At 37.7% G+C, this 22,852-nt stretch overlaps 1 protein-coding gene across 1 annotated transcript in view; it reads right to left on the bottom strand.

Annotated features, from left to right (window-relative positions):
* ZNF277 (zinc finger protein 277) overlaps nucleotides 1-22,852 on the bottom strand; it is a 101,534-nt gene that overhangs the window by 28,544 nt on the left and 50,138 nt on the right. Inside the window, exon 2 of the mRNA XM_049778315.1 lies at nucleotides 521-722. Within this exon, the coding sequence (XP_049634272.1) occupies nucleotides 521-722 (202 nt within the window). The remainder of the gene's footprint in view (nucleotides 1-520; nucleotides 723-22,852) is intronic.

The raw sequence follows: 22,852 nt of genomic DNA, 5'->3' as shown, positions 1-22,852 counted from the left end.
GATAATAATTGGAAAACGGGTCTATTTTCAGCATTTGAAGTAAATCCTATATTGTATATGACATTTTCAATTACAACTGACATTCACAAAGCAAATGTGTATAAAGATTAAAAAAAATTTTAAGAAGCGACTTGAAAAATGCATCACTACTCAAAAGTAAGATTAAAGATGATTACTAATTAGTCTCTTGTACAGATAGAACATAAATAACAAATGAACTTGCAATAACAGTCTTAGACTTTGTAAAAGCGGTGATTCCAGAAGAAAACGGGGAGAGGGTGTGAGGATTGGAAACAGGAATCTTTACAATGTGGGATAGTATTAGAACTTTGGTGGTAGGTATGAGTTTTGTACATATACAGAGATGTGAAGCTATTCCCCTAAAATGTATTGTGCTGTAAACAATGATGAAAGCAACATAAACTTTTATATATCATATAGGAATAACTTTTATGTATGTTATGTATTTCCTCTAAGAAACAATACATTTAACATCTTTATGCATCCAAATAAAAGTTACCTTTGGAAATCAGCAACCAACTTGACATCGGCTATGACAATCTTATGCTCAATGATCATGTGCTTGAGAAGTTTGTCCTGTTCAGACAGAGGAAAATGTTCTTCACAGAAAATACAAGGCACAGATGGAAAACCTTTTAAAGTGGTGGTGCCACCTGGACTTTCTGGCAGGGAAAGTGGTTCCAGGATACAATCCTTACTGTCTGCAAGAGAAAAAAAGAAAAAGAAAAAAAGGGCTGAAACCAACTCTCTTTAGAGGATAGTTTCTTATCTCCTGTGTTGAAGAATTCTCAAGAAACTTATATATTTCCTCCCCCCAAAAAATACACATTAACAAAGAACAATATACTTTATTAATATTAAAACTGTTTTTACAATTCAGAGTTGGGGATTATTACAAAGTAGGCCAAACTTTTTGGTTTGAAGGAAAGAAACTCAGGGCAACTGTTCAAGTCCCTTCTTGAACTCAGGTCAATGGCACCAATTCCAGTGGTATTTTAAGAGAAGGCTAAAACACGAAAGATTATAAGATTCCAAGTTTCAAACATGACACATAATGATAATTCTGAGAGTCATAACAATGTGGGAAACTGAGCCAGAGAGATAGCACAGCAGTTAGGGCGTTTGCCTTGCATGTGTCTGATGTGGGAGGGACCCAATTCCCCAGTATTCCATATGGGCCCCAGCCTGTCAGGGGCAATTTCTGAGTGTAGAGCCAGGCGTAACCTTTGAGTGCTGCTGGGTGTGGCCCCAAAACCAAACAATCAATAAAAATAAAGTTAAAAGAAAAGAAAAAAATAATGTGGGAAACAAATGTATATACTTAAGCTACAGATGATGCCAAAATGTTTTATTTTGGGGGGGGGGAAGGGGTTGGGTCATACCCAGCGTCGCTCAGGGGTTATTCCCGGCTCTATGATCCTGGCAGGCTCAGGGGACCATATGGGATGTCGGGATTTGTACCACCAACAGGACTAGATCAGCTGCGTGCAAGGCAAATGCCCTACTGCTGTGCTATTTCTTTGGCCGCAGATAATGAACTTTAGTTACAGTATAATTAATGAGTATGGAAAGTATGCCATATCTAATTAAGATATTTTTCTTTATGGTTCTTGGTGGTTCTACCTGGTTTTTGGTTCTCCTAGTGGTGCTCAGAGGTTAATTTTGGCTCTGCATTCAGAAATTACTCCTGGCAGGGGCCTGAGAAATATCACAGTGGGTAGGGGATTTGCCTTGCACGCGGCTGGCCCCATTCCCTGAGTATTTCAATATAGTTTCCTGAGCCTGCCAGGAGCAATTTCTGAAAGCAGAACCAGGAATAACCCCCTCAGCGCTGCTGGGTGTAGCCCTCCCCCCACAAAAAAAAAAAAAGAAATTATGCTGGCAGGGTTGGGGAGCCATATGAGATGCCAAGGATTAAACCCTTGCAAGGAAGAAACACTCTACCCACTGTACGATCACTCTGGCCCCACTAATTCTTTTCTTTTAGAAGATAAGATTCTTTCCACTATATACAGAATGGCATTCAGAATGAGAAGCTGTAATATTCCATGTTAGAGGCTGTTTCTATAGATTTGAAACCTATGTACATTTTTTTTTTTTATTTTTGGGTCACACCTGGCAGTGCTCAGGGGTTACTCCTGGCTCCAGGCTCAGAAATTGCTCCTGGCAGGCACAGGGGACCATATGGGATGCCGGGATTCGAACTGATGACCTTCTGCATGAAAGGCAAACACCTTACCTCCATGCTATCTCTCCGGCCCCCCTATGTACATGTTTTAGTTTACAGCAGTGACCTTTGCTTTTCATTACCTGGAGAGGTTTTTTTTTTAATTTTTTAATTTTTTTTATTTTTTAAAGGTACTAATGATTTCAATTGAACTTACAGTGAAATGAAGTAATGCAACTGGTGACTAGCCTGCTTTCTAGAAATCAATGATTCAGTTCCAGAAGAACTGTTGATATTCTTGATATCAACGAGAGTGTGATGTGAGTGAGAGTGTGAAGCTTTTGGAATACCCCACTAAAGATGTGACAATGTCTTGTGGCAGTTTACTTGCTATTCTGCTCTAAAAAATGTCTCCAAAATACTAGGCACTGGGATAGCTATTGTAATCCAGTAAGATTTGCCTAAAGAATTGTTTATTTCCAGTTGCAGCCAGAAAAATCATATCTACATCTTACTACAAGCTGTCTAGATAAGAGATGCAAAAATATATAATACATTGCTACAAGGCCATAAACTCTAAAATGTAAAAGTGCATAAATTGTATTTAGCTCCTTTCAGCAAAAAGGCACAAAGCATCTTGGAAATTCTGCTTTGGCCCCAAACCTGCTTCACACATTTGTTACAAATTAACAACAAATTATCTGCTCTACTTCTCACTTTGAACAACAACTCTACACAAATGAACTGGAAAAAATTACTATCCCAAGGGAACTGGATTTTTGAGGATATCTTTTAAGGCCAATGATGTTACATTTCACTGATCATGGGTAAGATTCCCCCAAATGTCAAAGTATTATTCTAGGATAGCATTTTCCAGTTTATTGTGTGTATAATCACTGAAGAATTTGTTATAATGAAGATTCCAATTTAGTAAGTGTGATGGCCAGAAAAACAAATAAGTTAGATCTCTTGCAGCTATGATAATAACAGAAAGATGATCTCAGTTGCCCTGCAATTGAAATCTCACTTGCACCAAAGCCAAACCATTCCAGAGGTTGCTCAGTAAATGATTAGAGCCAGTATAAAAATTACAGCTGATTCATTCCTGTGAGACAGAACTTCATTGACACATAAGATTAGCTCAAGATCTAGTTTTATAGGAAACTTTTTTTGAAACTGTGTTCCTGGATGCTATTCTGTCCTTCTTTCTTTCCTCTCTTCTTTACAGAACTTAACACAATTCCAATCAACCTCATACTTTGCCTTTTCCACTGTATTCTTCAAATCTCATTCATATCAAATCCAAGTCTGGATGCAATTTTGGAGGTCATAAACACAGGCTTGAAATTTTGCAGGTCTGGTCTTCCATCCCAAACCATACTTTGAGCAGTAAGAATCTAACTAGGGAACAAAGAAAACATGAGTCTATAAAAGAGCTGCACTAGCTCTCAACTTCTTAAAATGTGGGCTTGTGACTTCATTAAGAGTAACTTCATAAAAATGCTTTATGATAAGTTTCTGTTAGTTTTATTATCAATAATTTTAGGTTGCATACTTATTTTATAAACCTTTAGTTGCATACAAATTTCTTGGGATCAAAGGGAACATGAGTAGAAAAAGTTTAAGAAGTTCTGTACTGAATAACTCTAGATTTTGCAATGTATCACCAATAGGTAAAGGCTGCTGTTATAAGGAAAAAGTAAGAGGGTTTTAAAGTTTCTTTCCCCTAAGTCCAAAGAGAGATAAAAGACTGGATGAGAACATTTTTTAATTTTTTATTTTTAATTATGAGAGCAAAGATGCAAAGAAAGAAGACAAGTAAAGTTACAGCGGTAGTACAATCACCCATAAACAGAATTCTCAGAAATCCCCTTGCTGATATCTGCACTTAGAACTTTCAGCCAAAGAACATTAATATAAATAACACAGAACCCATGTACAATTACTTTGTCCCACAAGCCCCCAGATTGTAATACATAATATTTCTTAGCAGTACACAGAGCAATGTAAAGCCATAAAACTTATGTAACTCCTTAAACATTGAAGGCAAAGTACTCTTTTACATATCCATGCACATACATATTAGTTTAAGTTAACCTCAAAAGTTTAAGTGGGTTGTTTTTCTTAAGGATTAGAGTCAAAGGAGCACAGTAAAAACGGTGTTATAGTGGCGATAATTGTTTGCATAGGCCCCACCAAAATATGAAAGACATGGAAAGGAAAAGCCTTTGACCTAAATACAAGGAGACCCTACCCCTGAAGTTTCCTGGCATAAGACCAACTCTAGGCTCCAGGCAAAACTAGTTTGTCCAATCCAAGTCATTATATGTAGTGCCATTACATTTTTATTTTTTCACACAGTCTCTGTTGTTATCATGTTTCTGTATTAAAGATCCTGGAATCTGCATATCCTGCATTGCAGTCAGGATGGTGTGGAGTGTCCTCTCGTTTTACCTCACCATTAAAGGGCAATGCAGAGAGCCCTGTCCTGTAAGCAGGTCGTTGTTGTTGTCAAGTCTTCTTAGTGTTAAAGGAAGTCTCTTTTGAGCAGGCTGATGTCAGAGCAGTGTTAGGATCTTCCCTGGTAGAGGATTGCTTCCAGGTGTTGTTATAAAAAACCTTGGATGTTTTGTAGATAGCTTCCCTGGTTCAGGGGTGAATGGAGGATGCCCATTCTTCTGAGGCTTGTGCCTGGTCATTATCTCAATGTTCAGGGTGTAAGGTCCCATTGCACTACAAGATTTGTGTGTTCCAATCTCTACTAGATAAGAACTTATTTGCATGTATAGTATTTTTCCCATTTTTAATGTGCCTATGGCAAACAAGGAACAATGCCACGTGGCCATTATCGGCGCATATGGGGGCCGTAAGAACAAGTCCAATAATCCCCATGACATGTTCAATCATAGAGGCAATAAACTGAGGGACTCTTTCACCAAAATTCTTTATTGAACAGCTCACAAAGAGAAGAAAAGATAAAAAGTGGGTAGAATCGTCACTGTAAAAGAATACTTAGTAAGAGTTATAGCTGGTCGAAGAAAAATACACATAAAATATTCAAAAGACATGTGTCCCATTTTATATCTTTTGAAATAGTTGGGGGTTGTTTAAATCCAATGCACGACTGTTTGGTCTGTGATTAGGACTCGTGCGGTACTGATGGTTGGGTGATGAGAGAGAGTTAAGGAGTAATAATGAGCTTTGTAGGGGTGTGGAAAGGGCAGATTCTGTTGGGGCAGGAGGTCGGTCTTGGTGCCTAACAAGTTAAGAACTGAGGGTAAAGAGGGTTAAATTAAGGGGAAGAAAAACGAATCCGGATTGGGAGGATGAGGGAGTAGAAGGGGTCTGGTGTGGGGGAGGGCACTATATCAGAGGGGTATATACATTGTATAGCTGAATTGTTTATTGGATTAGGCTTGGCAGTAAGAGAGGACCACTGTATAGGAAGTCACGTCTACATATGCACTACATATGCACTGATTTTAGAGACCTATTTGAATGTTATCCTCCAAATCTAGACCATTCCATTTTATTTTCCTAGAAACAATCAAGAATTAAGAACATTTTGGGGTGAAGTTAAAAAGTATATATGTTGCACGGGCACAAATGCGCGCTTTTGAAAATGAATACTAGTAAGAAAAGAACCCCTGAATGGGATCCAGCATGCATACGACAAGAGTTTGTTTCCCCCATCCTCCCCCCAGGGCTCGATTTACCAGGCCCGGCCCTGAAGATCAGTCTGGCGTGGGGGGATCTCAGTTCCCTGGACTAAGTAGTCAGCCCAGGGGGTCTATGGCTAGCTGTCCTGCCCAGAGCCCCTAACATAGCAGTGGAAGACACCCAGAAGTCCTGGCATGTGGAGTCTTCTGAGTGCAGCCCCTGCCTCTGTAGCTTGTGTATGCATAGGGGAGGGGTTTCGGATGAGAACATTTTTAGTGACACTTAGTAGTGACTTGTGAAAATAACTCATATCACGTCCTTCATGTTTTAACAAGTTCCTGCAATGTACTTTGCATATTATTACCACAACACTTTTGAAACAATAAAATAAAGCAATGTTAAAGCAACTTCTTATGTTCTCTTTCATCCTCCACTGCACTATACCACTACCAATAGCAAACATTTAGTAGAACTTTCTGGGGTTAGGCAAAGCAAAGAAAGAATATAGTGGCTGAGGCTTGTAATTTGAATGGAGTGAGAACCTCTCTCTGGGAGAAGCTGCTCCGATGCATAGTATTGGCTCTGACTGGACGAAAAGGGAACTTTTAGGAGTTTTGCACTGATCAAGCGCCTCACATTTTTGGCTATACATATGAGCCAGTAGAGACTATTCACTAGAGTCCTTATCAAACTCTAGGCTCCATTTTTTTCAGTATCACACTATAAAACACACCGCTAACAAAGTTTTGCCTACACTTTCTGTATATACAATGCATGTACATCATTGTATGTGCATCCATTGTACATGCTTGTCATCTATTTTCTAACATAATCAGGTAGGAGTTTGTGAAAAACTACTAGAATAAGTATATATTGTTATATGACTTTCTCTCCTCCCTCACTGCTGGGGAAAAATAAACAACATATCTCTGCAATCTCTTTTTTGATACTGTTCTGAGGCATGTGCTGTGGTCATCCTTCCCAACTTAGGTTGCTTTCATGCCAATTAAGCCTTCTGTTCTATTCAGTTGTTCCTGTGATTTTTTTTTCAAACAGCAATAAATTGGTGATATGATCAACCCAGTGGGTTAGCTGCTATTTTCACTGCATTCTGATAATCTAACTAATTGGTAGCTGCTAGAAACAATATCAAAAATAGAAAGGCACTTTTAGTTTTTGTTCCTTCATTTAAATTTTTATTCATTTATTTATTTAGTCAGACCCTCAGGGTGCACTACTGACTCTGCATTCACAAATTACTCCTAGTGGAGCTCAGAAGAACATATGGGATACCAGGATTGAACTCAGGTCATCTGCATGCAAGGCAAGTGCCTTACCTACTGTACTATCATCCGGCCCCACTTCTAACTTCTTGAAGGCACTGCTCTCTTACAATAAAAATATAGAACCTTGAGGCCAGCTCTTCCCAGGTATGGGGTTAGGGGACACCCCACGCCAGAGGCCTCATCCCTAGCTTGGGGGGTGCTGGGAGGCTTGGCAAGGCCCCAGCCATTCCCCTATTTCCCCCCTGGACTCCAGGCTTTCCCTGGGGGCCAGCTCAGGTGGCCAGAAATGGGTTCCAGGTGGACCTTTTAGGGGTCCTCAGGCTTCCCCCTTACTCTAGTGGGGAGGAACATGGGGAGGAGGCTGGGCAGATATCTGACTTCCGGTTCTCTCTGATCTGGGAGGCCAGCTCTTCTCAGGTATGGGGTTAGTGGACACCTGATGCCAGAGGCCTTCTCCTTAGCTTGGCAGAGTTTGGGCAGCTATGTAGTGCTAGGGATCAAATTTTGGCCTCCTGCATGCGAAGCATGTGCTCAGTTCCTTAAACCATGTCTCTGGCCCTTCATGATAAATTGCACACAATACAGCATGCTATCCATGTATATGTAAATACTAAATTCAAAATAATACATACACACAGAGATTAAAAATAATAAATGATTTATTTGCACTAATTATCTTTAATCTGGCAATCACTAATTTTGTATTTAAAGTCTTAAACAATTGTTTTGGACTTAGTCATTTGTTTTGCTTCTATATGTACACATATGAGTGAAATGATTTAGTGTTTATCTTTTTCCATCTGACTGATTATTGCACTAAGCATAATACACTCTAGGACCACCCATGATGAAATTTTATTTGTTCATTCCCTGAAATTTCCAATGTAAGATTTTTTTTTGGCCTACCGGTGATGATCAGGGGTTATTCCTGGCTATACATTCAGAAATCGCTCCTGGCTTAGGAGACCATATGTAACACTGAGGGATCAAACCAAGGGCGATCCTGGGTCAGCTGTATGCAGGGCAAACACCCTACTGCTGTACCACTGCTCTGGCCCCTCCAATGTAAGATTTTGACTATATTTACTATTTTAAAATAGAATGTCTATTGTATAAAGATATATAATAGATATTATCAACAATCTAAAGATTATTAATATAAAATTATTTTCTTGAATGAGAAAAATTTGAGACAACTGTACAAGAGAAGTCTAAAGTTGAGTAGAGCTTAGTTCAGCAAGATGGAAATATCTGCATATAATAGAGTGTATATACTTAAAACTACTGTACTCTATAATAATTCTATTACTTCCTATTAAACCAATGCTCAGCAAGTTTCTTAACCTTTCTTAGCTTTGGTTCTTTAACAAGAACGAACTGATCAAAATATTAATTTAAGTTGTTGAGAGTTAATAGAGGAAACAAATGTAAAGCACCTGAGTGACAAGGCATAAACTCAATAAACTTAATAAAGGTAACTTCTTTTTTTAATGACTGCTAAAATGACTATAACTGTAAGTCTGAGATGCAGAGAGTTGGTTATTTGTGATTATATTTGCTGCCTAGAAGAGTCTCAGCATAGTCGCAAAACAGAGTAGCGTGGAAGTCTGGAAACTTTCATGCTATTATATGTCACATCATAGCATGGAGGTGGTAGAAATATATGATTTCCCATCCATAATATGACTAGAAAGTAGCCATGACCATCACTAGATATTGTACAATCCCTGTATCCCCATTACCAACCAACCAACCAACCTACCAACCAACCAACCAACCAACCAACCAACCAACAACAATTACTACTTAATAGTGAAGGTATGATTAAGTTTCTTTCCTCTGGCAACTCTGGTGCAAACTTGTACTAAATTAAATGCTATACTTTTCACTTCTTTTGTTCTCTGCCTTTTTTGATTTTTTGGTTTTTGGGCCACAAGTGGTGACACTCAGGGGTTACTCCTGGCTATGCGCTCAGAAATCACTCCTGGCTTGGGGGAATCATATGGGACACCTGGGGATCGAACCTTGGTCAGTCCCAAGCTAGCGAGGGCAAAGCAGATGCCTTACCCCTTTCGCCACCACACTGGCTGCACTTTTCACTTCTTAACTATATATATGTTTCTAGTTTTTATATCAAGCCTTCTCTCCCACCCCCCCTTTCTTTTGTTTCTGCAGTGATTGGAGATCACATGTATCAGAATACTGGAGACTTGACCAGACTTAACCTATGAACATGACTCATGTTCACTTTAATAAATGTTCACTTTAATAAAACTAGAGTAAAATAGCAAAATAAAAATTATTAATGAAAATTAAATAGAATTAGAGAAATATTCATAGTAAAAAAAATAGCATGGAAGCAGTTGCCATTTAGATGACAATAAAGTTGTGACATTTAAAAATTGAAAAAAAATTTATTTTTTGTTTTTGGGTCACACTCAGCAGTGCTAGGGGGTTACTCCTGGCTCTACACTCAGAAATCACTCCTGGCAGGCTCGGGGAACCATATGGGATGCCGGGATTCAAACCACCGTCCTTCTGCATGCAAGGCAAATATCCTACTTCCATGCTATCTCTTCAGCCCCTAAAAATATTTTTTTTAACATTTCGGACCACAGGCAATGTTCATGGGCTACTATTGGCTCTGTACCAAGCAATCCTAGAAGGTTCAAGGGACCAAACGGGATAGCTAAGATCAAACCTGGATTGGCAAATTATCACTGTAACTGCTGTACTAGCATTCTGCACCCGAATTCATGATATTGTAGAGGGAAATAAAACCTGGTAAGTGGAATAAATCTCATGTAATCCTCATTTAATAACAAGTGATTATTTGTAGATTTAAACCAGACGAGATTTCAGTGTTCAAAATAAACTTTGGGTTTTTTTTTTTTTCTTTTAAGCCCTTGTTGATCCTTGTATACATTTTTCTTTCCCCTGTTATTTTCACTCTGGAGAAACCAGCATTTTCATTCTAGATTTCTTTCAGTTCAAAACTCTTTTGCCTCACTAAATAAATAAACTTATGCTTTGAATCTTAAATGAAGAAAAGTCTGGGGAAAGGGTGAGGAAACCAGTGGAAGCTAATTCTCAACCTAATGTGTCTACTATGTCTTCACTATTCAGAACTTGTAACTAAGACATTTACAGAAACTTATTTTAAATGCAAATCATAGAGTAAATGTTCTCAAACTGAGAAACACAAAAATATGCTTTAATATGTAGATGGTTATATATATATATGTGTGTGTGCGTGTATATGTAAAGATACAACATATATACATATATATACATATACACACACTAAAGTTCTCCAGAAATATTTTCTCTAACTCAAATGTTTAGTGCCAATGAAATCTGTAATCCAGAAGGAGCTGGAATGGAAGTTTAAAGCATTATCTTCTGTTATCATGAAAAGTATATTATCTCATTGCAATGGTATTTTGTTGGGTCCCATTTACTCCTTTATTGGTTATTTGTGTATCCTCAAAGAGCTCCCAGAATGAAAAATTGATTCCCATCTCCTTATCCTCTTGTGGGGGGAGATCTTGGTAATATTTATCCACAGCAAATAATCTACACAGACAGGAGGGTAAAGGGGTAAAAAGGTTGGGTGCAGAGAGTCCTTTGTCAGCCTACTACCAGCTCCAAAAAACACCTGGAGCCAGCCAGCAAACTCTGCCCAAAGCCCCTGAACACCTCTCTCCCAAACTATTTATTCAGCTCTCAACAGCGCCCCCACCTGGAAGGTCAAGGTGGGACAACAGGCAAAGAATAATCTTATGGAAATGTTTTCATATACAACAGTATTTCATTATCTTGTGCCTGTATTCCAACTTTGCCAAATATGCTTCAAAGCACTTAAATGTAAAACAACTACACGTTTTTGTTTGATAGAGCCAAGACTAGGGATACTAAAGCTGTAAGTGGAATTCGAGGACGGATGTACACACTCCATTCTAAGATGTACGTAATAGTAATCAGTTCTTCAAGTTTATTTTCTTCCATCAACAGAAGGCAGTAGTGGTAAGGTGAGAGAGTGTCAGATTAGGGAATATAAACTCAAAAATTCTATTCTCAGTTCCCTGCAAATTTAATCAAGAAAATACTGCAAAAAATACTGATGATCTTAAAAAAGGGCCAATGTTAAAACAAAATACTGACAGGTGAGAGAATTGTTAGCAGGAAAGAAGAAACAATGCTCTTTTTTACTAAAATCTATGGGGCAGGGAGTGAGGTGGCCAGAGGGCAAACAAGAAGGAATAAGGGGTAAATTTTGATTCAGAGCTATCTGACTAGTTATTGGACCATTTCATGCTTTCTGAATAAATGGTGCCCAGTGGAAATTTCACAGTGCAGCCACAGGCATTGAGGTTAGCCTAATTTAATTGATTTGATTTGACAGGTAATTATTTTGTAATTAGTATACTAATCAATATCTTAATAAGGTAGGTTGGCAACTAGAAAATTGTAAATTACATGTTTAGTATGTCCTATTAAGTATAATGTTTTTTAAAGAATCAGGAATTTGAGTTGTGGTAATAATATATCTCTATAAAATAATATAGCCATTCTAGGTCATATTTTTCAGTATTCACATCACAATTTATATTTTAAGATAATGATTTGTTTTAATGGAAGTGGCCAAACATGATTGTTTTGTCATAAAAAGCATGCTAACAAATATGAAATTTTCACAAATACCATATAATTCTGATTTAAATTCTTGTTCTTATGAATATCTATATTAGGTTCCTTGAAAGAAAAATTAGGTTTATTCATCCATCCATTAAATAGAAAGCGTTGTTTTATGGATAGCTTTACAAATGATTTTTTTTCTTTGGTTTATGTCCTAAATATATTACTGATTTAGACTAAAGTCACATCTATGTTGAATAATATTTTTCATTGAGGGATAAGCCATTGAATATGTTCTCTATTTTTTTTACAAGCAATTTTGCCATCTTAGTAAGTGATCAACAAATTATAAATTTAAGAAAGTTTGCCAATTCTCTTTGGGTTTTGTACAAGATGGCATATTTAACAATTACTAATTTAGTCTAACTTTACAACAAAACCTATTATTGATAGGGTAGAAACTGGCCATGGCACCATTTTCTTTTATCTTTTTTTTTTTGCACTTTTTTCTTTATTTAAACATCTTGATTACAAATATGATTGTGATTAGGTTTCAGTCATGTAAAGAACACCCCCCTTCACCAGTGCAACATTCCCACCACCAATGTCCCAAATCTCCCTCCATCCCACCTCACCCCCACCTGTACTCTAGATAGGCTTCCAGTTCCCTCATTCATTCACATGGTTATGGTAGTTGTCGGTGTAGTAATTTCTATAACTGTACTCACCACTCTTTGTGGTAAGCTTCATGAAGTGAGCTGGAAGTTCCAGCCCTCCTCTCATTGAGGATTTTTGTAAAGATGACTTTTATTTTTCTTAAAACCCATAGATGAGTGAGACTATTCTGCATCTCTCTCTCTCCCTCTGACTTATTTCACTCAGCATGATAGACTCCATGTACATCCATGTATAGGAAAATTTCATTACTTCATCTCTCCTGATGGCTGCATAATATTCCATTGTGTATATGTAACACAGTTTCTTTAGCCATTCGTCTGTTGAAGGGCATCCTGGTTGTTTCCAGAGCCTGGCTATTGTGAACAGTGCTGCAATAAATATAGGTGTGAGGAAGGGGTTTTTGTATTGTATTCTTGTGTTCTTAGGGTATATCCCTAGGAGTGAAATAGCTGGGTCAAATGGGAGCTCAATTTCCAGATTTTGGAGAAATCTCCATATCGCTTTCCAAAGAGATTGGACTAGATGGCATTCCCACCAGCAGTGGATAAGAGTTCCTTTCTCTCCACATCCCCGCCAGCACAGATTGTTCTCATTCTTTGTGATGTGTGCCAATCTCTGTGGTGTGAGATGGTATCTTGTTGTTTTGATTTGCATCTTCCTGATGATCAGTGATGAGGAGCATTTTTTCATGTGCCTTTTGGCCATTTGTATTTCTTTTTTATCAAAGTGTTTGTTCATTTCTTCTCCCCATTTTTTGATGGGATTAGATGTTTTTTTCTTGTAAAGTTCTGTCAGTGCCCTGTATATTTTCGATATTAGCCCTTTATCTGATGGGTATTGGGTGAATAGTTTCTCCCACATGGTGGGTGGCTTTTGTATTCTGGGCACTATTTCTTTTGAGGTGCAGAAGCTTCTCAGCTTAATGTATTCCCATCTGTTTATCTCTGCTTCCACTTGTTTGGAAAGTGCACCATTTTCTAAATAATTCAGCACTGGCTAAGTAATTTGAGATTCCAGCTGTCAAATTTTATCATTAAAATAGTTAACCATCTCTTTATAACACTTCAGCAATAAGGCAGTTCTGTATAGCAAGCTTTGAAAGAATTTGGGGATGAAAAATAAATAAAATATCTGGTGAATATCCTGATATTGGAAGATACATTTTCCTAAAACCAGGCAGAATCTTAGCTGATACTGATTGTATCACCTCAATTTTATAAACATGTTTCCCTAGGAAATAATATTCTTGGACAAAAGGCTGTGTTAGATAACAGGGAGTCAGTGAAGAAAAAAAATGATGGCACCTTGCTCTCAGGGAACCAATATATCTCCACAATAGATTGGCTTGTACTCTTTATCAATTTATTCAACATGATTTAGAAAAGCAGAAAAAGCAGAAGAAAAGGACTGTAATTTGGCCAATAGTCAGCAAACAAGCTAGTGAAGAATTGAACTCATTTCCTCAGGGGCAAATACAAGACAACTAATTCTATCTGGAGGCATTTTTGTTGTTGTTTTAAGTCACACCTGGCAGTCTCAAGAGCCACTCCCAAAACAATTACTAGTGGGTCACTCCCAGCAGTGTTTGGGAAAACACTGAGCTCTACACCTTTAGGCCATTTCCCTGGTCCACTTCACACAATTCTTTTTAAGCTATCTCAACCTTCCAGGATCTGAGTTGCTTTCATAAAGAAATAGTTATGAGGAGCTAGAGTGAAAATGCAGAGGGTAGGGTGCTTGCCTTGCATACAGCCAACTCAGGTTAAATCTTAGGAATTCTGTTTATCCCTATTCCTCTGACTCACTGCACTCAGCATAAAACTCTCAATATCCGTTCATGTATAAGCAAATTTCATGACTTCATTTTTCCAAACAGCAGCTTAGTATTCCATTGTGTAGATATACCACAATTTTTTATTGTATTCAAAGTAAATTACAATTATTTCACAGAAATACTTAAGGCACATAGAGACAATGAATGAGGAGCATTCCCATTCCATTGTCTTCTTTCCACACCTGTTCCCAGCAGGCATCTCATATCTCTCTCCTTTACCCCTATAATGCTAGCGTAATTGTTCCCCACTTGTATAACTTGTTTGTTTTTTATTGCTGTATTTTAGTATTGAGGTTACAAAATTGTTTACAATTGAGTTTCAGTCAAACAATGTATACCACCCTTCACCAATGCACGTTTCCTGCCACAAATGTCCGACTTTCCCTTCCACTCTTCTCCATCTGTCTCTGGGCAGGGATTTTAGCTATCACTCTCTTTCTCTCTTCCTCCCCCCCTCCCCTTTTGACAATGTGGTTTGCACTATTGTTAATGGAGGGGTACCATGCATATCCTCTTTCTTTCTTTTTTTTTTTTTTTTTTGGTTTTTGGGCCACACCCAGTAACGCTCAGGGGTTACTCCTGGCTATGTGCTCAGAAGTTGCTCCTGGCTTGGGGGACCATATGGGACACCGGGGGATCGAACCGCGGTCCGTCCAAGGTTAGCGCAGGCAAGGCAGGCACCTTACCTTTAGCGCCACCGCCCGGCCCCGCATATCCTCTTTCAGCACCCAGTTCATGTCCATAGTAATAAATTCCAACTATCACTGTCACAGTGGATTTTTCTCTACTCTAATTAAACTCATTGCTCTTTGTGATAATCTTCCTACCATGGACTGGTATTCCTGTTCCTCATCACTAATGTCTCTGGATACTATTACCATACTGCCATATATTTTCCTTTTATCCCATATAAGTGAAATTATTCTGTGTCTACCCCCTCTCCCTCTAACTCATTTCACTCAGCATAATAATCTCCATGTCCATCCTGTATAAGCAAACTTCATGACTTCAATTTTCCTGATGGTTGCATAGTATTCCACTGTGTAGATGTACCAAGTTTTCTTTATGTACTCCCCTGTTCTTGGGCACTTGGGTTGTTTCCAGATTATGACTATTATAAATAGTGCTGAGATGAACATAGAAATGTAGAGGCCTTAACCATCTGTAAGAAATGAAAGGTTGATCCATATCTCACACCTTACATAAAAGTCAATTCAAAGTGGTTTAAAGACCTTGAGATTAGACCCAAATCCATAAAGTTCATTGAGGAAAACATAGGCAACACTCCAAGACTTAAGTTCTTAGGTATTTAAAGTTTAAAAATTGCCTCCCCTCACCCCTAAAAAAACCCACTAGAAAGCAAGTGATAGTTATTTAAAAGTGAGAAAAACACTGTATAAAATGCTGACAATATAAATCTGTGTATCAAGTACACGCAGTGAAAATGAATGGCATGACCTATATAGCATGGGCATGAAAGACAAATCTGAGATGCTTCTCTGTGCCAATGTGCTGATCTAAGCTGGGGCTTTCATCATTCAGGGAGCTTTACTTTCTTTAAAATCAAATTGCTGCAGATCACAATTTATTTGTAGAGAAAAGTTTTGTTTAATTTTTGCTTTAAAGATTATGCTATGTGAAAGACTGTTTTGCTAATGTTAAGTAGTAGAAGAATCATAAAGTTGATTGGGGGGCTAGAGTGATAGCACAGTGGTAGGGCATTTACCTTGCATGTTGTGCACCATGGGGATGTGTCCCCAAAACAAACAAATGGAAGTTGTTGATTAGTTGGTCTTGAAATGCTAGGGACTGAACCCAGGTTTCATGCATGCACTTCTAGTACCGAGTCACTTCTCTGCACTTAAAGTTTTATGCTCAGTAAGTCACTGACAATTGAATTTCATTACCACCCTTGTAATAGCAAAATAATAGGTTCCATTCATTGACTATACTATTGTATGTATGTGAAGACCTACCAGTCTCCCATAATTCTACTTCTCATGCCAACAGTTCCTGACTCTTAAAACTCAAACTAAGATCAGCATCTGCTTTGGTCAGAAAGTGTTCATATTGCAATATTAATTTAATAAAAAATATATAAATATTTTACAAGGAATTAGTCTCCATTGCTCTGCAAGTAAATCTAAATCTTTCTTTATAACATGGAATGTCTTTTTAGACCAAAGAGTTACACTGCTATCCAGTGCCTATTTTTGTCTTATTTTATAATAAGTTGTGTAAATTTTAATATTTTTTGTATATTCAATCTTGTTAGATATATATTGCACCCATTCACTGAGATGTCTTTCCACTTCTGAAGTAGTTTTTTATGCTGCACAAATCTTTTTACTTTGATGCAAACCCATTTGGTTTTGTTTCCCTTGCAGTTGGACTTAAGTCCCTGAGTCATCATTGAGGTCAGTGTTCAGAAGCCAAGCAGACCACTTGTATTTTCTTCTATGTATTTATGGTTTAGGTTTTATTTCCAAGTCTTTAATCCATTTTGAGCTAATTTTTGTGTACAATGTTGAGACAGTTATATAGTATTGCTGTTTCACATGTGGTTATTCAAGTCTCCATTTGCTGAAGGAATTGCTTTCTACATTATTTGACTTTGGCTCCTCTGTCATAAATTAATCATCCATATATGTGAGTTTATTTCTGAGTTTATTTAATTAGTGTGTGACACTTCACAATACTATATTTTTGGATTATTATTATTATTATTATTTTGGTTTTTGGGTCACACCTGCCAGCATTCAGGAATTACTCCTGCCTCTGTGCTCAGAAATCACTCCTGGAAAGCTTGGAGGACCACAGGGGATGCCAGGAATCGAACCAGAGTCCATTCTGTGTGTAAGGCAAATGCTCTACTGATGTGCCATAGCTCTGGCCCCTGGATTATTATTTTTTACAGAATAGTTTGAAGTTAGAGAGTAAGATATCTTTACTTTTCCCCACCTCTCAGAATTTGGCTATTCAGTTTTTTGTTTTTTTTTTTTTGATTCCATACAAATTTTAATTTGTTTTCTTTCCTTAACAATACAACTGAGGGGGGCTGGAGAGATAGCATGGAGGTAGGACATTTGCCTTGCATGCAGAAGGGCGATGATTCAAATCCTGGCATCCCATATGGTCCCTCACGCCTGCCAGGAGCAATTTTTGAGCACATAGCCAGGAGTAACCCCTGGAAACTGCCGAGTATGGCCCAAAAGGGGAAAAAGAAACCCTACTGAGGCATAATAGGAATTGTGCTAAATCTCTATAAATGGTTTATACAGCTATCTTACAAACTTAATTTTTTTTTTGGAGGGGAGGGGAGAAGAAGAAAAGTTGCTACAAACTTAATTTTTACAATTCATGAATACAAGACATCTTCCCATTTCTTTGTTTCTTCATCTGTTTCCCTTCATAATGACTTATACTTTCACAGTTAGGCCTTTTTCCTCTTTTGTTTATCTTCAAGTGTTCATACTTTTGCCTCTCTTCTAATTGATTAGTTGCAAATTAAAATGCAACTGATTTGGATGTATTCTTTTATAACCTTTACAGCAATATTTATTCTTTTAATAGGTTCTTTTAGACGAATTCTTGGGATTTTATATGCATATTATTATGTTATCTGCAAATAGCAATAGCCTTAACTTTTATGATATGGATTACTTCTAGGCATTTTTCATACTTAAATACTCTGGCAAGAGTGATCATCCACTTACGTGTCATAGATAGCCTCTATTAAGTTGAAGTATGCTTCTTCTACTCCCATTTCATAAGAATTTGAACCATAAATGGTCTCCAACATCTATTGATATGGTCATGTAATTTTTACCTTGTTCACGTGGTATTGATTCATATAGTTAAATAACCCTTGCATGCCTGGAATAAACTTGGTCATGATGGTTCTTCTGGGGTTGAGGCTAGTATAGGTTAAGTATAAGTATAAGATATTTTCATGCAACTGTAGCAATAGTGACCTTGGCTCCAATCCCTAACCACAGATAGTTCCCTGAGCACTTAGACAGGAAGAACAACTGAGAAATACTGGGCGTAGCCACCTACCTCCACCCACCTCCAGTGATATTATAAATGTACTGTCAGATTCAGTTTTCTAAGTTTATTAAACATTTTTGCATAGATATAGCCTATGTGATATTCCTTCCATGGAAGTTTTCTTTTAACCCGTGTGATTTTCATATCCAGCATCTAATGTTTGGATTTAAAAAATAGCTTTAATTTGTTTGGAAAAAAAAAACTCCAGCTCACACATTTCCATTCTTGAATTTTATTCATATTAGTTATGGTAAATTCTCTTTCTTTTAGAGTCACCATTTCTGTGTTAAGATTATTTTTTGAGGGCAGGAGAGATAGCACAGCGGTAGGGCATTTGACTTGCACGCAGCTGATCCAGGACAATTCGAATCCTGGCATCCTATATGGTTGCTTGTGCCTGCCACGAGTGATTTCTGAGTGCAGAGCAGAAGTTAGCCCTGAGCGCCACTGGATGCGACCCCAAAACCAAAATAAAATAAAATACAAACATAAAGAGATTATTTTTTGAAGAACTAACTATCTGTAACAGCCATTCTGTCACAGGGTTTAACCTTTTAGGCATTTGCCTTGCTTATCCAGTAGAAGGCACTGTGGCTCTAGTTTGAGAACTGTTTTATTTCTTGGGTATGTGGGAGGAGACACTGTAGGTATTTCCTTCAGTACCATCCATGGAGTTTGGGAAGGGCAATTCTATGACTGGAACCATTCCCACAATGAGCATAAGATCTATGGTTCCTTCAGGCCAGCCACAGGTATATGCAACAGGTACCAGTTTGTTTCAAAAACTTTTAAGGAGTTGAGGAATGTGAGCAGCCTATTAAAGTTGCTGAGATCAAGTGATTAATTACACAATCTCACCATGGCAGGCCTGTAGTTAGATTATCCCATCAACTGTGAAGAATTTTCTACATTCCTGTCATTTTGGGTACCCCTGAAATGATGACCTTCCTCTTTACTATACTGGAACTAAGCAATGAAATTAACTAATACACAGAACCTCTTGTTTCTCAACTTCAGTGATTAAGGATGTTCCATTCATTTTGCCTAATTTTTTTAAATTTATTTTTTGAGGGGGGCCACACCTGGCAGTGCTCAGGGGTTACACCCGGGTCTGAGCTCAGGAATCACTCTTTGCCTGCTCAAGGGACCATGGGGGATGCCGTGAACTAAACGGCATTGGCCGTGTGCAAGGGTTGGCCATGTGCAAGGCAGGCACACTACCTACGCGCTGTGCCATTGCTCCAACCCCTACTTTTTTTTTTTTTTTTTTTGGTTTTTGGGCCACACCCAGCGGTGCTCAGGGGTTATTCCTGGCTGTCTGCTCAGAAATAGCTCCTGGTAGGCACGGGGGACCATATGGGACACCGGGATTTGAACCAACCACCTTTGGTCCTGGATCGGCTGCTTGCAAGGCAAACACCGCTGTGCTATCTCTCCAGGCCCCAACCCCTAGTTTTATATTTTGTATGGATACAGTGAGTAGCTAAGTCCTACTAAGTTAAGTAGTATTATTCATTAAGTTTTACAATCTAAAATATTGGTTGGGAGTGGCGTGGAGGTTGCACCACATCCGGTTGTGCTCAGGGCTTACTCCTGGCTCTGTGCTCAGGGGTCACCTTGATGTGACTTGGAGAACCCTAGATGCAATGCAAACACTGAGCCTGGGTTCGCTGAGTGCAAGACAAGTGTTGTACCTTAAGAACCATCTCTATAGTTTTAGTATTAATATCTTAAAATAAATTTGAACACTAAAGCCTGCTAAATGTTAAGCTTTAAAGAATTTCTCAATATGAATAATAGTGTATCTCTGTACTAATAAGGTAAAATATAGTTTAAATATATACCTCATTATTATTTGTTTATAAAGTATTCTGAAAGAAAATACCAGGGAACAAAGTATTTTTGCCATTATTTTACCTTAGCTGATATAAAAATTTATTAACTTTCAATTTTTTTTTTTTTTTTTGGTTTTTGGGTCACACCCGGCGGTGCTCAGGGGTTACTCCTGGCTGTCTGCTCAGAAATAGCTCCTGGCAGGCACGGGGGACCATATGGGACACCGGGATTCCAACCAACCACCTTTGGTCCTGAATCGGCTGCTTGCAAGGCAAACGCCGCTGTGCTATCTCTCCGGGCCCAACTTTCAATCTTAATGCAGAAAATAAATCACATTTGACTTTGTCACAAATATAAAGTGAAGGAAAATACAATCTCTAGAAAACTTAAAAATAAAGTTCTTGTAATGACAGTATTCCTTTCCAATGTACTTCCTTAGAATTTCCTGTTTTTTAATACCAAACTGAACATTCCTGGCCAGCTAGCTAGTTGGCCATTTTAAGGTTCATACATTTGGAAGTGGTTTATATACATGGTTTAAATAATACTCTTTACTCTCTTTATTTTGTTGTTTTGAAAAATATCTTGATAATTTGAAGTTACATGAAGGGAAATGCAATCTACTGAGGCTTCAAACTGATAGGGCAGATTGAAGGAAGAACTCTCAAATGCAAGCAGATGGGAAATAAGAGTATAAAACTTGTAGAGAACCACAATGTAACAAGGAAGTATCACATTCTATAGAAAACTAATACATCCTTGGTCTTTATATCACTGATCTGAAGAATTAATGCTTAGTAGAGGCTAATATGCTAAGCTTCTATCATATGATAGAAGAAAATGAAAATAGAATTCAAAGATGTTTATTGCCTTGATATAGGTCAAAGGATATTATTCAAAAACCAAATAATTAACTCATTTTGGATCAAAAAATAGTTCCGGTCACCTTACTTTTAAAAAGCTACTTATCACAGACTATTCAAGTAAAAACAAGTAGAATGACACAAAGCTTTGTAGAAGCTTTGATAGAAGATTAACAAATGAGCACTTGTATCTTAAAAAGACAGAAGATAATGAAGAAACTCTTAAAAAATCATTCTAAAGAGATCTTGAAGATTTAAGAACAAAAAGATTTGGAAGAAAATGTCACATGTAATAATATTCAATTTAAAGAAAAAATAGTGGTTAAAATCATAAAATAATTTTTCAATTATTAATATGAAAATTATTTTTTCCAGAAAAACCAAGAATGATTATGGATAAGTATCAGTTAATCATTTTTAAACTGAAATTAAAAACAAAAAATAAGAAAGTAGATCTTTATGGTATTTTTCAAATTTTATTTGCAGTGTTCAATTTTTTTTTAAATCAACAGAAAACCAAGTTGTTGGCTGTTAGATAAAACAGGTTTCATAAATGGTCCAGGCTTTTTATTCCTAGTTTGAAGACTAGCCTCAGGTATAGGGAAGCCCAGCATGAAATCAGACTCTTATCCAGTAACCAGATAGACAACTTTAAAATTTATGAAGCAGGGCCTAGAAAGATGGTATATGAGTAAGGTGCTTGTCTTGCATGCAGACAGCCCAGGTTCAACCCCCAGCACTCAAAATGGACCCTTGAGTACGGAAAGATTGATTCCTGAGCACAGAATCAGGAGTAAATCTGAACACTGCCAAGAAAGGCCCTCAAAACAAAAACAATAGCAAACACAGTTATGAAGCCACTCATGCCCGAAGCTTCTATGGTGGCTGAAACCATCCCAAGCTGTTTGAGCAAAACCATGGAGGTATACCACCAAGGTAAGCTTTCCTTAGAGATAATGATTATTGTCTCAACAATTATTGCTTAGAAACAATAATCATTACAACCTCTAACCTGTTTCCCCACATTACTGTAATTACTTATGAATGACATCGACATTAATAATTCTATCAACTCCTTAAAAATATGCTAACCTATGGAGCTGGGAAATAACTCAAAATACATGGCATGGTCCCAGGAGCACTGTGGCCTGTGGCTCTCATCCAGACCCCAATATTCTACATAAAAAGGGCAATAAACAAACAAACAAATAAAAGCTAACCTAAAAGAAAGCAATCACAAATTTGTGAACAGACACTCAAATATGAAAAACAAACAAGCCACATTTTATGATCCTTGTAGAATATGGAAAAGATGATGATACCAGAATCTACAACTTTGTTTTCTTTTATCTCTGCTCTCTGCCTATTCTTACCTGATGTTATTTCTCTTCTCAACTTTCATTTTAGAAAATGAATTTATTCCTTATATTTTAAAATTAAAACTTAACTGGTAATTAAGATCAAACCCTCCCACACTCCACTACAAAAACTGTTCTACAAAAATAAAACCAGTAAGAAATTTATTCAAGATTATCTTTTGATGTTAAAAAAAAGACAGAAAAAGTAAAATGACCGAAAAAGAATAATGGAAGAATGCAAACAACAATACAATTAAGCAAGTCATTAAGAATGTATCTTTTGGGGCCAGGCGGTGGCGCTTGAGGTAAGGTGCCTGCCTTGCCTGCCCTAGCCTTGGACGGACCACGGTTCAATCCCCTGGTGTCCCATGTGGTCCCCCAAGCCAGGAACGACTTCTGAGCGCATAGCCAGGAGTAACCCCTGAGCGTCACCGGGTATGGCCCAACCCCCCCCAAAAGAA

This window comes from Suncus etruscus, chromosome 1 (genome assembly GCF_024139225.1).
Source record: "Suncus etruscus isolate mSunEtr1 chromosome 1, mSunEtr1.pri.cur, whole genome shotgun sequence".
Classification (NCBI taxonomy): Eukaryota; Metazoa; Chordata; class Mammalia; order Eulipotyphla; family Soricidae; genus Suncus; species Suncus etruscus.
Note: the sequence above shows the minus strand (reverse complement) of the source record. Positions and strands in the feature narration are given on the sequence as shown.